At 49.8% G+C, this 11,028-nt stretch overlaps 2 protein-coding genes across 4 annotated transcripts in view; both read left to right on the top strand.

Annotated features, from left to right (window-relative positions):
- The first annotated feature begins 4,206 nt into the window (after window positions 1-4,206).
- Window positions 4,207-6,639, top strand: FASTKD5 (FAST kinase domains 5). The gene has a single exon (XM_009074089.1). The coding sequence runs from the start codon at window positions 4,207-4,209 to the stop codon at window positions 6,637-6,639; it is 2,433 nt and encodes an 810-aa protein (XP_009072337.1).
- A 2,820-nt stretch (window positions 6,640-9,459) lies between these two features.
- The window catches only part of UBOX5 (U-box domain containing 5), an 8,749-nt gene continuing 7,180 nt past the window's right edge, over window positions 9,460-11,028 (top strand). For all 3 annotated transcript variants that reach the window (XM_009074040.1, XM_009074048.1, XM_009074057.1), the window contains exon 1: window positions 9,460-9,590. In XM_009074040.1, coding sequence (XP_009072288.1) covers window positions 9,537-9,590 — 54 coding nt within the window. In that variant the 5' untranslated portion in view covers window positions 9,460-9,536. The remainder of the gene's footprint in view (window positions 9,591-11,028) is intronic.

Genomic DNA, 11,028 nt, shown 5'->3' with positions numbered 1-11,028 from the left:
CACAGCGCATGAGCCGAGCCCCCCCCGCCCGGGTCGGCACTGCCCCACAGATGTATATGCAAACATACAGATAATATATGTCTATATGTATAACGTGACTGTGGGTGCGGCCGTAGAGGGGTTGAGACTTCACCGCTGCCTCCGGTGCTGCCCTGGAGCCCTCGGAGAAGGGACAGCTCCAGGGAGACCTTCGAGCGCCTTCCGGTGCCTAGAGGAGGTTATGGAAAAGAGGGAGAAGGAGTGTTCACGTGGGCAGAGAGTGAGAGGAGAAGGGAGAGCAGTTTTAAACAAAAAGCAGAGATTTAGGCTGGGTATTAGGGAGGAATTGTTCCCTGTGAGGGTGCTGAGGCACTGGCACAGGTTGCTTAGAGAAGCTGTGGCTGCTCCATCCCTGGGGGGGTTCATGGCCAGGCTGGATGGGGCTTGGAGCAGCCTGGTCTAGTGGAAGGTGTCCCTGCCCATGGCAGGGGGTGGAACTAGGTGGTCTTTAAGGTCTGTTCCAACCTATAACAGTCTAGGATTCTGTGATTCTGATGCTGGTGAGGAGTTAGGAAGGAAAAAGCCCAAACCCCCCAAAAGGGACAGTTTTGCACTCTTGAGATCATAGCCTGTTGGGGGGAAAAAAATCCCTTTTCTGTCACTTCCCTCCCCAGCCCGAGCACAGGTGTTCACTCAAGGCTGTTGGCCAAAATGAGCTGTTTTACCTCCAGTATTTCTCTGCTCGTATTCAAAGTTCCTCACACACCCTGAAAAGATTCCAAATACCCTTTTGCTGTCGGTGGTGCTGGGCAGGGGGAAGCAGAGGATGAGTCCTGTGAAGGGTTTCCAGTGCTGCCCAAAACCTCTCTGTGCCAGAGGCACCAAAAGCCCTGACAGCACTTTGGGATGCAGCTCTGTCCCCTTCCACAGGGCTGGTGCTCTGGAGTGGGTTCCATCTCTCCAGGAATATTGTTTTCCAGGTGTTGTGTCACTCAGCTGTGCGTGTGACATACGAGCACATACACAGAGATGTTTCCGTCCCTGAGCAGCTCCACAAAGTGCATTGCCAGCTCCAAGACTTGCTTCCTCCCTGGGAGGCTTTTTGGAGCCACGGGAAGTGAAATTTCTGGAGAGACTTGCCCGGAGGTGGGAAGTAGTTTGGCTGTATTGGGCTATGCAGTGGGAGGAGGAAGGAAGGCTGATTGCTCAGGGTGAAGAGAGGCAAATTGGGAGAGGTGTGGGTTGAGTTGGAAGAGAAATGGTGTGGAAACTGGAAAGGTCACAAGGATTTGGGCTGGGGGTGGGTGAAATAATGGAGAAAAGGTCACTTGGACCAGCCTGTTTGTTTCAAGGGTGCTTGGAACTGTTTAGTCCCATCCCAACTTCACTCCCCTGTGCATGGTCTTCTCTTTTTTTTTTGCTAGATTTGGAGCAAAGGAGGAGAGAAACATTTTCTCTCCTCACTAGATTCCCAAATGTGTCACAGCTTCACACAAAAGACGTGGAGGATATTCTTAGCAGCACACGGCGTTCGCCTTTGGAGCCTTCGCTGGGACTTTGATTCCCTGGCTTTGAAGTGGGGCTGATGTCTCCAGGAGGGCTGTTTCTGGGAACAGCAGTGCTGGATTTCATAGGGAGTATCAGCTTTCACAGCAAATAGAAACTGTCTTATATAAATAACTTTTGTTAATAGAAGAATAGATAAAGACAAGGAAATCTCTAGGAGAACCTTGGGTGGATAAACCTCTTATTCAAGATCATTTTTGCAGCTTATTCCAGCCCCTCCAAATGTCCTCCAGGACAGGCTCTGTGAGGTGCTGGAGAAGGGGATGGTGTTGGAGGGGATTGGGTCTCCTTCCTCCAGCCACAGTGCAGATCTGAGCCTTTCCCCTCTCTCCAGCATCCATCACCCATGGCCACTTCAGGATGGACATCGCAGGCAGCAGAGCCAGAAATGATAATTTTTTTCAGCCATTTCTTTGTGCTAAACAGTAGAGGTTTGAAATGCTGCTGCTGCTTGCTGCTGGCTGTCCTGCAGCATCCCAGCTCTTGCCTTGGGTTTCGCTGTCCAGCGTCTATGGGGTTTTTCCTTTCCCTGCTCACCACGCAGTCAGGAAGGGGTAGAGTGTCTCCTGCCTGTCGTGATTTGCGACCCTGGGAGAGGACAGGCATGAGCATTGCAGCTGCCTGGTCTTTGCCAGGGGCTGCCTCTGGTGTGCTTTGAGGTGCAAATAAGGTGCCCAGTGATCTTGGGGGCTGTTTAGCAGCTCCTAGTATTTACTAATCATCTTAAAAATACATTTGCCTCTTTTTTGTCCTTCCTCTTTGCATGGCTGTCTCCAGAAATCTGCATTCCATCTTGCCTTACCCCTTTTCCCTCCTGAGAGCCTCCTGTTCTCCACCCTGGTTGATTTTTTCAACTCTGCTGGGGTGGCTGAGAGGGTGTCTAGTCCAGCAGCTTCTCCTGGTCCACTGGCTGAGCATTGCTGCCTCCACAGAGCAGAGGATGTGAGACATCCTTGTCTACTTCAGTGGACCATGTTGTCCAGAGAGTTTGTGGCTGTCCCATCCCTGGAAGTGTTCAAGGCTAGGTTGGGTGGGGCTTGGAGCAATCTGGGCTAGTGGAAGGTGTCCCTGCCCATGGCAGGGGGTTGGAACTAGATGATCTTTAAGGTTCCTTCCAGCCCAAGCCATTCTGTGATTCCATGATCCGGGGCACACAAGAGACCTCCGAGGCTGCTGCAGGGAACCATCCCCACATCTGACACCAAGAGGGAACAGAGACCCTCACTTTGTCTCTCCCCATCCTCCCTCCCTTCGCCCTCACCCTTGAGAGGAGCTGATACTTCACCATTGTGATGCAGGAGTAGATCATCTAACAGATCATGGGAGACATGGGGATACTTATACTCCAAAAAAATCCAGTTTCTGCTCAGGCAGAACTTCCTATGCTCCTATCCCACTGCAGCCTCTCCTACTCACACACTCCAAACTCACAGTCTTCAGCCCACCTCTTCTGCCCCCAAAGTACCCATTTTGCTGCTGCAAAACTGAGTTTGCCTGCACTGATCCAACATCTTGCTGTATCCCTAATTGGAAAGCCAGGGATACAATCAGAGCTCCAAGGGGTGTCCAGAAGGATTTATTTCCCCACATCAGGGGCAGTTGTGTTGCAGTTACAGTGTCTCTGCCAGGCTTTGGCTTTCCTGATTGCTCAGTGCCCTATGGTTGAGAGAGCACAAGGGATTTTAAAGAATGGAAAAATCCTTGTCTGATGGATCTTTGAGTGGGATTGGGATGTGCTCACAGCACTGGCCTGACGTGGAGCTTTTTTGTTTCCATCAGCATCTGAACCATTGTAAACAGGTGTCATTTGGCAGCCAGTGCAGGCTGGCAGCACACAGCTGGATTGGTGGCTGATTTCTCATCCTCACCCTCTGTGCTTTAGACAGGAGTTAGGAAGAGACCTGTCATTTTTAACCCCACTGTGCCCTAAAACTCTGGGAAACACTTCCAAATCTGAAGCATAAAGCTCTGTTCCCTGTGTTTCTCAACCTGGGATGTAGCATCTCGGAATGTTTTGCATCACTTCTCCTGTGCTCTTCCCCCACTTTGCTCTGGGGCCACATTTCTTCATTCCACTAATCTCCATCTGTAGATTCTGGGCCAGTTTTCACTCTCTGGACTGGTTTTGTGGAGACTCTGCTCCAGGCACAAAGAGCAGTGTGGCACCCTGGATATTTGCACAACTCAGGTGGTGGTTGGTGTTTCAGACCACAGAGCCTGAGGCAGCAGAGTGCTCTGTTTGAATACACAAAGTCTCTTGAAGCTGCAGGTCTACTGCAAAAACACATTTTCATTGTTTAGAATGAAAGCAAATCAGTTTGGATCTCTTAAAAATGAGAAATAATGATTTTTTTCTTAACTCTCTAAAGTCTGTGCCAGGTTCCTTGTGTCTGCTGAGTAGCAGGTGATACTTGAGTGCCTTCTACTCCAATTTCAGGTCACCTGTGTGCTTGTCTTGACCTGCCTTTGTGTGAGGTGATGTTGGATAGTGGCTTTGCGGGGAAGCAGCTGCCCTGGCCAGGGGAAGCACTGGCATCACCTCACTTTCGGTAGCATAAAGGATAGATTAAAGGTGCTGCGTGTGAGGTGGAAGCCACTCATTCTTCGTCTGCCCTTTTTTCAGTACCTGGAAGCAATTCTGAGCCCAGTAAGTTGTGATCCATGGCTACAGTGCTAATATGCCGAAGATTGCCAAGGCTGAGCAGGGTGACAGCATTTTCGACCACAGCCAAGCACAAGGCCGAGCATGGGAGCAGCAAAAGTAAGGAAAAAAAGGAAGAGAACCCAGGAGCAGCCAACACCGGGAAATCTGTGGCTCCAATCCAGGTGCTGAACCCTCTGGACTACAGAGTGTCGTATAATCCATCTGCCTATGCCAAAGGCAGAGCTGGCTCCCAGCAGCACATGGGTAGGGACCGCAGCCAGGCCCTCGGTGGCACGGTCACCAGCCCTGGCACTGCACAGGCTCCACAGACTTTCCGTCCTGCCCCTTCCCGAGCGCTGCCACCCGCCAGAGGTGCCCTGCGCACGCCCAGGTCCAACACGCTCCTCGAGCAGACCATCCTGGAGATGCTGTCCAAGGAGGAGGCAGAAAAGGACAAACAGGAGATGCACGACTCCAAGGAGGATCCCCGCGTGTTTCAGAAGGGGAGACCTGAGTACAGAGCACTCACCTGTGACAGCTGTGAGCCAGGCCCAACCCTCCCTGCAGAGGAGGGTGACTCCATTCTCCACAGCGTGGCTCTGTGCGAGGACAGCCCAGGAACCATCACAGATTTCTTCCGCAGGCTGAGCCGTTTGCCCGCGGAGCACCGCGCAGCGCTGGTGTCCAAACCCACGTTCAGTGCACTGTGTCACTGTGCTGGCAGAGCCATCAGGCTCTTCAGCACCCCAGATCTCATCAATGTGTTAAAGGCTTGTGTCCACTTGGCTGTCCCTCCCAGCCACCCCCTGCTCGACGCGTGCGACGTTGAGTTCTGCCGCAGGGTGTGGGATATGAACCTGGAGCAGCTGCTGCTGGTGGCGGATTGCTGGCGCTGCCTGGAGCGGAATGTGCCTTCCTACCTCAGCATTTTGTTCAGCTATGCCAACCTGCACTGGAAAGAGCTCACCTTGCCCCAGTTTGTTCAGCTCCTTTACATCATCGGGGAAGGACGGAGGTCGCCTGTGGACTTGATGCAGAAGGTGGAGAGCATGATTTTGAAGGACTTGGATTCCTTCACCTTGGAGGAACTCGGTGCCATCTGCTTAGGGCTCTTCAAGTCCCTCAGTGAGATCTCTAACCACGTCATGAGGAGAATTGCAGACAGGGTCTCCCTGCAGATGGAAGACATGAGCACTTATGCATTGGTGAACGTGCTCAAAATGCTCCGCTACGCTCGCATGGACCACTTACCCCTCCTGAAGGAACTTGGGAAGGTGATTCCCCCTCGGATTCCTACAATAAACATCCAGGGCATCATGCACATCACTCTTACCTATTCCTCCCTGCACTACTTTGATGAGGGTGTTTTGGCTGCTGTAGCCATGGCATTGCCTTCCAAGGTCACTTACTGCCGGAGCAAAGATGCTGCCAAGTTCCTGTGGTCGTTTGGATGCCTGGACTATGAACCTCCCAACGAGGAAGAGTTTTACTGCAGCCTGATAAAGCAGATACATATAAAACTCCATGAATATAGGAAGTTTCCAGAGCATCTCCTTACTGCTTTGCTTGGCTTGGCGTTTGTCAGACGCTTCCCAGAGGAGCTGATAGACTATGCTCTGACGGAGGAGTTTGTCCAGAAGACAAGAGGTAGTAAATATGAGCTCAACAAGGACCTGTTCACCCTTAGTAGGAGTGTTGAGATCGAGTGCCCAAACTACCAAGGCAGCCGCCTTCCTCCTCAGCTTCATCAAGAGTTTACTGAGATGGCTTTGAACTTTGCAGAGCAAGAAATCTATGTCAGGCCTGAAATCGTGGAAGCCACATCTCTCCTCGAGAGCATGTTGGGAGGCCCCCAGTACTTGAAGAGCCACATGATCCTGCCGCACACGAGGTCAAGCGACCTGGAGGTGCACTTGGCCATGGATGGACGTCCCATCCCTTTCAACTTCAAGGAGCCTGTGGCAGCTAAGAAGCTAAAGGGCATTGAAGTGAGTCTAACAGATGACTTAATGTCTCAGCTTATAAAAGGGAGAGCTTACAGCCAGTCTCCTGTGGAAGTGGAAAATAAAGCCAGGACTGCCGCACAGGAGAGAGGGAACAACGCAGGAGCACCATGCTCAGGTGGAGCTCTTCCTCCAGATGCCAAATCACATGTTGAGCCTAATCAGAGGCTCTGCCTTGAAGCCCCTCCATCCTTTCCACTGGCTCAGCAGCCTCGGGAGGTGAAACTGGCTATCCAGGTGTCCAACAGAAACCACTACTGCCACAGCTCCAAGCGGCTCCTGGGGCTGCACTGCCTGAAGCGGCGGCAGCTGCGGCAGCTGGGCTACGTGGTGGTGGAGCTTCCCTTCTGGGAATGGTTTCCTCTGCTCAAGCGCACGCGCTCGGAGAAGCTGAGCTACCTCCATTACAAAGTGTTCGACCCAGCACTGCTCAGCAGGGACGGTTAGTCAGGTCTGGCACAGCCTCCCCAGTGCACCTCTGTTTCTGGTTACTGGTTAAAATGGTCTCTGGGAGTGTTGGTTCAGGTTTTGGCAGGTGCTCTGTGCCTGGCTGTGTGGCCAGTTCTGCTCTGCTGACAGTCATATGTCCTGTGCTCTCCTTTTGGCTCCTCAAGAGTTTCCACCACAAATAAAACCTGACTATTCATTTTTCTCTGTGGTTACTTCTTTCTCTGCCTTAAATGAAAGTGGGTGGATTTGGTGACTCTGTGAGAGCAGAACAGTGATATTTGGGAGAGAGTATATAGTCATGAAGCTGAGCTGGGTGCCAGGAGCACATGTATGTGTTTCCTTACTCTTTCCATAAGCATCGAGCTGGGGCTGGAGGGCACGATCTGGGTTTCTCCTTTAGGAGCCGGGTGTGAGCAGGACAGAGCTGAGTGATGGAATCTGGGGATGAGGGTTGGACTGCTGTGACCCTGGGACATTGTTTTCATGCTCAAAGGACCTTAGTTTGGTGTCCACCATGTACATGCCTTCATGCAGCAGCCTCCTAGTTGTATATAGGACACCAGGAAGGTACATGGTGATGAGCTCCTGACAGCCTGGTTTAAACTTCCTTGTCCAAGACCACAGAGGATCTTGCTGGCATAGAAAAATACATAGTACAGTCCTTCAGGCCTGCATTTCACTGCCTCAGTCCAAAGATCTTTGTTCACCTTAGGGGAAGGCATAAACTCAAGAGAGATGGATACTGTGTGATATCCTGATGGTACTTTGAGTTGTTTGTTTTGACATGTAACAATTTCAGTAGTGCAGTGGGTGTTGTATTTTGAAAGTGTTTCCAAATTCAGACCCTTCTTCATGCCACAGTGATGTGAGTTGTTGCTAGCATAGAGACCTCCACACAAGCTTGGGGTCTCATGGCAGCAGCAGCCATGGGAAGCCACATCTGCTGCCCCATCCCATTCCTTTTCTAGAGATTTTTGCAGCCTGTGTTTCCCTCAGCCCAGGCTCTTTGCTAGAGGGGTCCTGGGCTCACTGTCCCCATCTGATTCTGGCCACTCCTGCTCTGTTCCTTTCACCTCCATTTGCCTGTCCCTGCTGATTCTGATCCCTAGCCTCCTCCTTTGACCCCAGCCGGTTCTAATCTCATTCCAGTTTCTCATTTACTCTGTCTCTTCATCCTCACTGAGTTGTGTTTTTGTGGGAAGAGCAAAAAAACCCACAGCCATGGGTAAAAGCAACTCAGTGACCAACTTTTGCCCTGAAGTATGTGGCAGAGTTTTTCAGTAGAAGGGAGAGCAGTGACTTGGATATGCAGAATAATCCATTTTCGTACTGAGTTGTTGCGCCTGGAAAAATTAACCTGAGTTGTTTAAGTCTGTCAGGGTCACAAACAGGTAGGAGAAAATCCTATAAAATATACTTGGATATCCATACAGAGCTCCTTATGTTGCAGGAGAAGTCTTCAGCCCAGGAAAGGGATGTGAGGAGAGACAGAACAGAGGGAGAATCTTGAGTCTTCCCAAGGCAGGGAGCAGATAGAGTTGATTTGCTATTTTTCTTACTACCAGCACTGAGGTCCAAGTGAATTTACCAGGAAGCAGGTTTGAAATGAACCAGAAAGAGTAGATTTGAGGCATAGCCTGTAGTTAAATTCTCAGTTAAACCCTCAGTAGTAACCCTGTAGTTAAACCCTCAGTCTCCTACAAGATGTGGGTGCCAAAAGTCAGACCAGTTTAAAAGCCTCTTTGAAGCAGCCCAGTGCTGGAAGTCTCAGCCAAGAAAGTAGTACTGGAGGAGTGTTGATTTGTGCTTGCCCTGCTCCTGTGCTCCCTGAAGAGAAGCAGGAATTGCTCCTGATGGCTGCCAGACCAAATATTGGGCAAGAAGTGGTGCTCACTTGGCCTGATGAACCTCTTAGGTTCACACCTGCTTCAGTCAAGCACTGGGATTGTAAGCTTCAAGCCCTGCTCTCTGCAGGCTTGGATTCCATGTTGTGTTGGGTTTTATACCTGGGACTTGTGCCTGGGTTGCCACATTTCTCCTTCCAGATGCAGGCAGAGCGAGCTCATTAGCTCTGCCATTCCATGGCAGCACCGAGGTGCCCCCAGAAGGCCAATTTCATTTTGGCTGAACTAACAGCTTCGGTTGAAAATCATTGAAGAGTTGCTTGTTCTTGAAGAAGGCAGTGAGCTCCTGATTTGCAAGGTTGCCCAAGGCAGTGACATATTAAAACAGAGGTTAATGTAAGGTTAAAGCTCTTACCCTGCAGATGATTTCATTCTTGAAAGGGATCTGATACAGCCAATTCCAGTCACATTTTTTTCAATGGAGAAGGAGGTGTGTTCACTTGAGTTTCTATAATGAACATTGGCAGGAGAATCAGCTGTTGGTGTTCAGAGCTCGCATATCTCCCTCAGAGCTATTCACTGCCTTATGCTCTCTTGGAGCTGTTTAACACTGATTATTAATATTTGTGGTTAATCTTAGCTCACACCAAATCCTGTGACAGCCTTGTGTGATGTGCTGGTGCTTTACTGCATCTACAAAACCTCCTGCCCCTTTGATAAACTTTCAGATCTAATTGCTAATCTATCCATAGGTATTGCTAGTTAAAATAGCCATTTTCTCTCTGTTGTTTCTCCAGTGGTTCACTAATATTAAAGTGATTTTTTTCAATCAATCCCATCACTCCACCACAGTCTTTGGGTTTATATTGGCCTCATCTCCTGGACTCAGATCTGAGCTGCATTGTAGGAATTCCCAAGCCTGTAACCCATCCAGGTTCCAAAACACAAAGTCCTTTCACTGTTCATGGATGTTCACTTCCTTTATTTTTTTTTTTTTTTTTTACAAGCTGAATCTGATGCTCAGAAAGTGACCTCTCTCCAGTGGCCAAGATGGTCATAAACTTCTGTCTCCCACAGTTCAAGCCAAGGATTCACTGCAACAAGGTAAAATAGTCCTGTGGGGGTTTTTAGGGAGCAGGAGGGATGGAGGGGTTTGGTGGAAGTGGCATGCTGGGCTAGTTGGGACTGGGGAAGGTTTGTTCCCTGCTCATCTGGGATAATTAGCTGAAAACATTTTTGTCCATTAAAACCGTTTCCCAGTCATGTGAGAGGGTTGTGGTTTGGGTGCTTTTGCTCTCAGCTTTCTCTTCCAAGCTCAGCAGTCTCCTGGCATTCTCAGCAAGGAGGTTTTGTGAACTGAAGTTTGGGATCTGGGCTCCTGGATGCCCTTCCCCTTACTGCTTCTGTCTTGAGTCAGTGATGTGCCAGCACTAAGAGACCTGATGTCTGGGGGCTCAGGATCTGCAGCTCATGTGAAGATAATGTGGAGCTGAAGGCTCAGTACTTTGAAAACTCAGTATTGAGAGTTTTCCCAGAAATTGCTCTTTAAAATTTGGTTCATCCTGTCTGAGTTCTGGTCAGTCTGTGCCAGGTAGTGCTGAGGCTCTGTCTAGCCTCATGTGACTGCTCTGCTGTGGCACACACTAATTGTTGAAGAGAAAAAGCCCTAATTTTGCAGGATCTCATAACCAGGCAATGTTACGTGCTTTCAGGTATATGTCCTTTGACTTGAGATCCCTTTCTCCCTGCAATATTCCAGCTTTCCCTTTGTCCAGTGGAACACACAGCTCTTGACATTTGCTGAAGTTACTTGTCAAGTATTTCTGTTTTCACTCAGCACATGAGAATCTCTTACGGAGCTTGGTTTTAATTCAAAGCTACATCTCCCACCCACTCATCCCAAAACCCAAGACAGCCTTAGATTGATAAATGCTGTACTGTAAGAACAGCAGTACAGGTGTGACCATCCCTCTGTTTGGTGTGTGGAGAGACCCAGCCATGCCATGGAGGTTTGGCCTGATTGTCATGATCAAGACCTTGGGGGACTAAATAGATTTTTCCTTAGTTTTATTTGTTCATTTAGTAAGTGCTGCAGATTTAGGCCCAGGTCATCCAGGAAAGGGAATGGGTAGAGCCAGTCAGCCTAGGAGGACACCAGAGGGTGGGACTAGATGTTCTGGCAGATATGGGGTCCAGCCTGGTTCGATGGATCTCCCTCAGGGATGGGTAGGGTTGGTCCCAGAGGCTAAGTGACCTCTAGAGGTTTCTCTGGGATCCTGTAACTGTGATTCTGAATGTGTTTTCACACAGCAGGATAAGCTGACACAAAGAAAAAGAGAAGACTGCCATATGGAAAGGAGACTTGAAAGAGGAGACTCCCATTTCCCCCACACACATCCTCTGCTCCCAGCCACATTCTCCCACTTGATTTAGTTCACTGGCCCTGCCAAAACCACAAAACATCCATAATTTTCCACTCTTCCAGCAGTTAAATCAGCTCTGCATAGGGCTGCACAGGTGACTGAGGGTGGAGGAAGAGGGA

Source organism: Acanthisitta chloris, unplaced genomic scaffold (assembly GCF_000695815.1).
Source record: "Acanthisitta chloris isolate BGI_N310 unplaced genomic scaffold, ASM69581v1 scaffold30820, whole genome shotgun sequence".
In the NCBI taxonomy this organism is placed as follows: Eukaryota; Metazoa; Chordata; class Aves; order Passeriformes; family Acanthisittidae; genus Acanthisitta; species Acanthisitta chloris.
This window is presented reverse-complemented; position numbering and strand designations above follow the sequence as displayed.